The sequence below is a fragment of the Opisthorchis viverrini genome (assembly GCF_000715545.1).
Source record: "Opisthorchis viverrini unplaced genomic scaffold opera_v5_119, whole genome shotgun sequence".
Taxonomy (NCBI): domain Eukaryota; kingdom Metazoa; phylum Platyhelminthes; class Trematoda; order Opisthorchiida; family Opisthorchiidae; genus Opisthorchis; species Opisthorchis viverrini.
This window is the reverse complement of record NW_008751775.1, coordinates 579541-581203: the sequence shown is the minus strand read 5'-3', so window position 1 is coordinate 581203 and position 1663 is coordinate 579541. Positions and strand designations below refer to the sequence as shown.

Genomic DNA, 1663 nt, shown 5'->3' with positions numbered 1-1663 from the left:
ACTAGACGAACATTACGGTTGTACGGCAGTGAAGCATCAGTGCCAACTCTGATGTTGCTGTCTTTGAGGATGATGACACTGAAAGTCAGATAGTGGGCGTATTCCAATGTCGCCTAGTCCTATCATCCAATAATCCGTCGTGCTAGGGGACAGTCACTACCGGACTACGGGATCCCAACTACATAACTGAAGAATGTTGGTACCCAATCCGTCCAGGTGCAATTTAGTGGTGACATTTCCGTTCGATCATTCGTGGATGAGTAGTGCGGTTTAGACTACTATTGGACGAACATTCGCAATTTTTCATCTCTCCGGAAGCGATTCTCAACAGAACTGAGGCGGTCGTAAAGTATTTCTGGGCTCTTTACTCTACTGAAGTCTGGGTTGTAATTTCAAAATTCAAGTGAAAGAAACTACAGACTGAAGAAAGACAACCGGTCGAATTGAAAAAAAAACTCACATGACGACAGCGGTGTCCACAACAATAGCCGCGTTCCAAATGTGCCAGTTCGGTGAATACGAGGAACCCTGTCGCCGGATCCACGTAGGTCTCCTGTTTGTGCTGCCACGGAGGAAGAGATGTCATCAAAATGGCTAACTTCTGCCATTTAATTGCGAAGATATATCATTAGGTCATTATACTAGCGATAACGCGTAGAAGACTCGATATCTCATTAAACGTGTGTCTACGAGTGACCATTCGAAGTTGAATCTGTCCATTTCTATTCCCCACTGGGTGTATCGACAATTCGTCATAAGCTGAGCTAAGCATACCGTGAGTCAGGTATTGGAATTCATGACAGATCTAGTCCTGCAATGAAAAGTTATTTGATAATATCAGATCCACTGAGTCACTATCCGTGGGGAATTTAACGCACACATGTCACTACAAAGTAACCTTGACTCAAAATCAGTTAAAAAAAATACTTCCAGGTACATTGTCGGCGTCTGAACCAGTTTGTTCCAACTGTGCAAGAAGATATGAGGACCAAAACAACAAATTAAGGGGCCAAATCAATACTACTCACTTTTATGGCCTGGCGATGCGCTTCGTACCATTTCGGCTTCTCTGTCAGATGTTCTGTCTTCCGAGGTCCCCGAGAACGTCGCTCGGAATTTCGTCCCAAGCTACTGGACACGACAAATGATCTTGACTCCATGCGGCATGCACATCGCAGGAAGGAAAATACCAATAAATGCGACGACCTCAGACTTGCTGTTGGTCGGCTGAAATATAATGTTCCGCACGATGTTATAACATGACACGGAATAATAAATGCTTTGCTGTAGGTGCTTTAGACTGCTCCTTATGTCCGTGAAATCAACACAGGGTCCCCGCACACTGCACGGTTGTAAACAGTGTACAATTGACAGTGCACAACAAGCGTTATATTACAGTGTGCACGTGACGTTTTGGCGACTGTGCCGCACCAATTCTATCCAATCACGTGAACGAGCAGCCGGATGAAATCAGCGCCGCAGGCGGATTTTAATCGATACGGTACGACAGACAGATCTAATCGGATTCTGTGTCGTAAAACTGAAAATTGACCGAGACAAGTGAGAGTACTGTTGGGACAGCGGGGGTACGGAAAGACTTCTAGACTGAAATGAGTTGGAATTACCAGCGCTGTTAGGATAGTTTGGTTTCTGAAACGAAAAT

General features: G+C 44.9%; 1 protein-coding gene across 1 annotated transcript in view; it reads right to left on the bottom strand.

Annotated features, from left to right (window-relative positions):
- The window catches only part of T265_05981 (hypothetical protein), a gene marked incomplete at both ends in the record, with an annotated part of 2584 nt that extends 1182 nt beyond the window's left edge, over positions 1-1402 (bottom strand). Inside the window, 2 exons of the mRNA XM_009171133.1 lie at positions 461-562; positions 1029-1402. Of these exons, the coding sequence (XP_009169397.1) occupies positions 461-562; positions 1029-1160 (234 nt within the window). The remainder of the gene's footprint in view (positions 1-460; positions 563-1028) is intronic.
- Between the last annotated feature and the right edge of the window lie 261 nt (positions 1403-1663).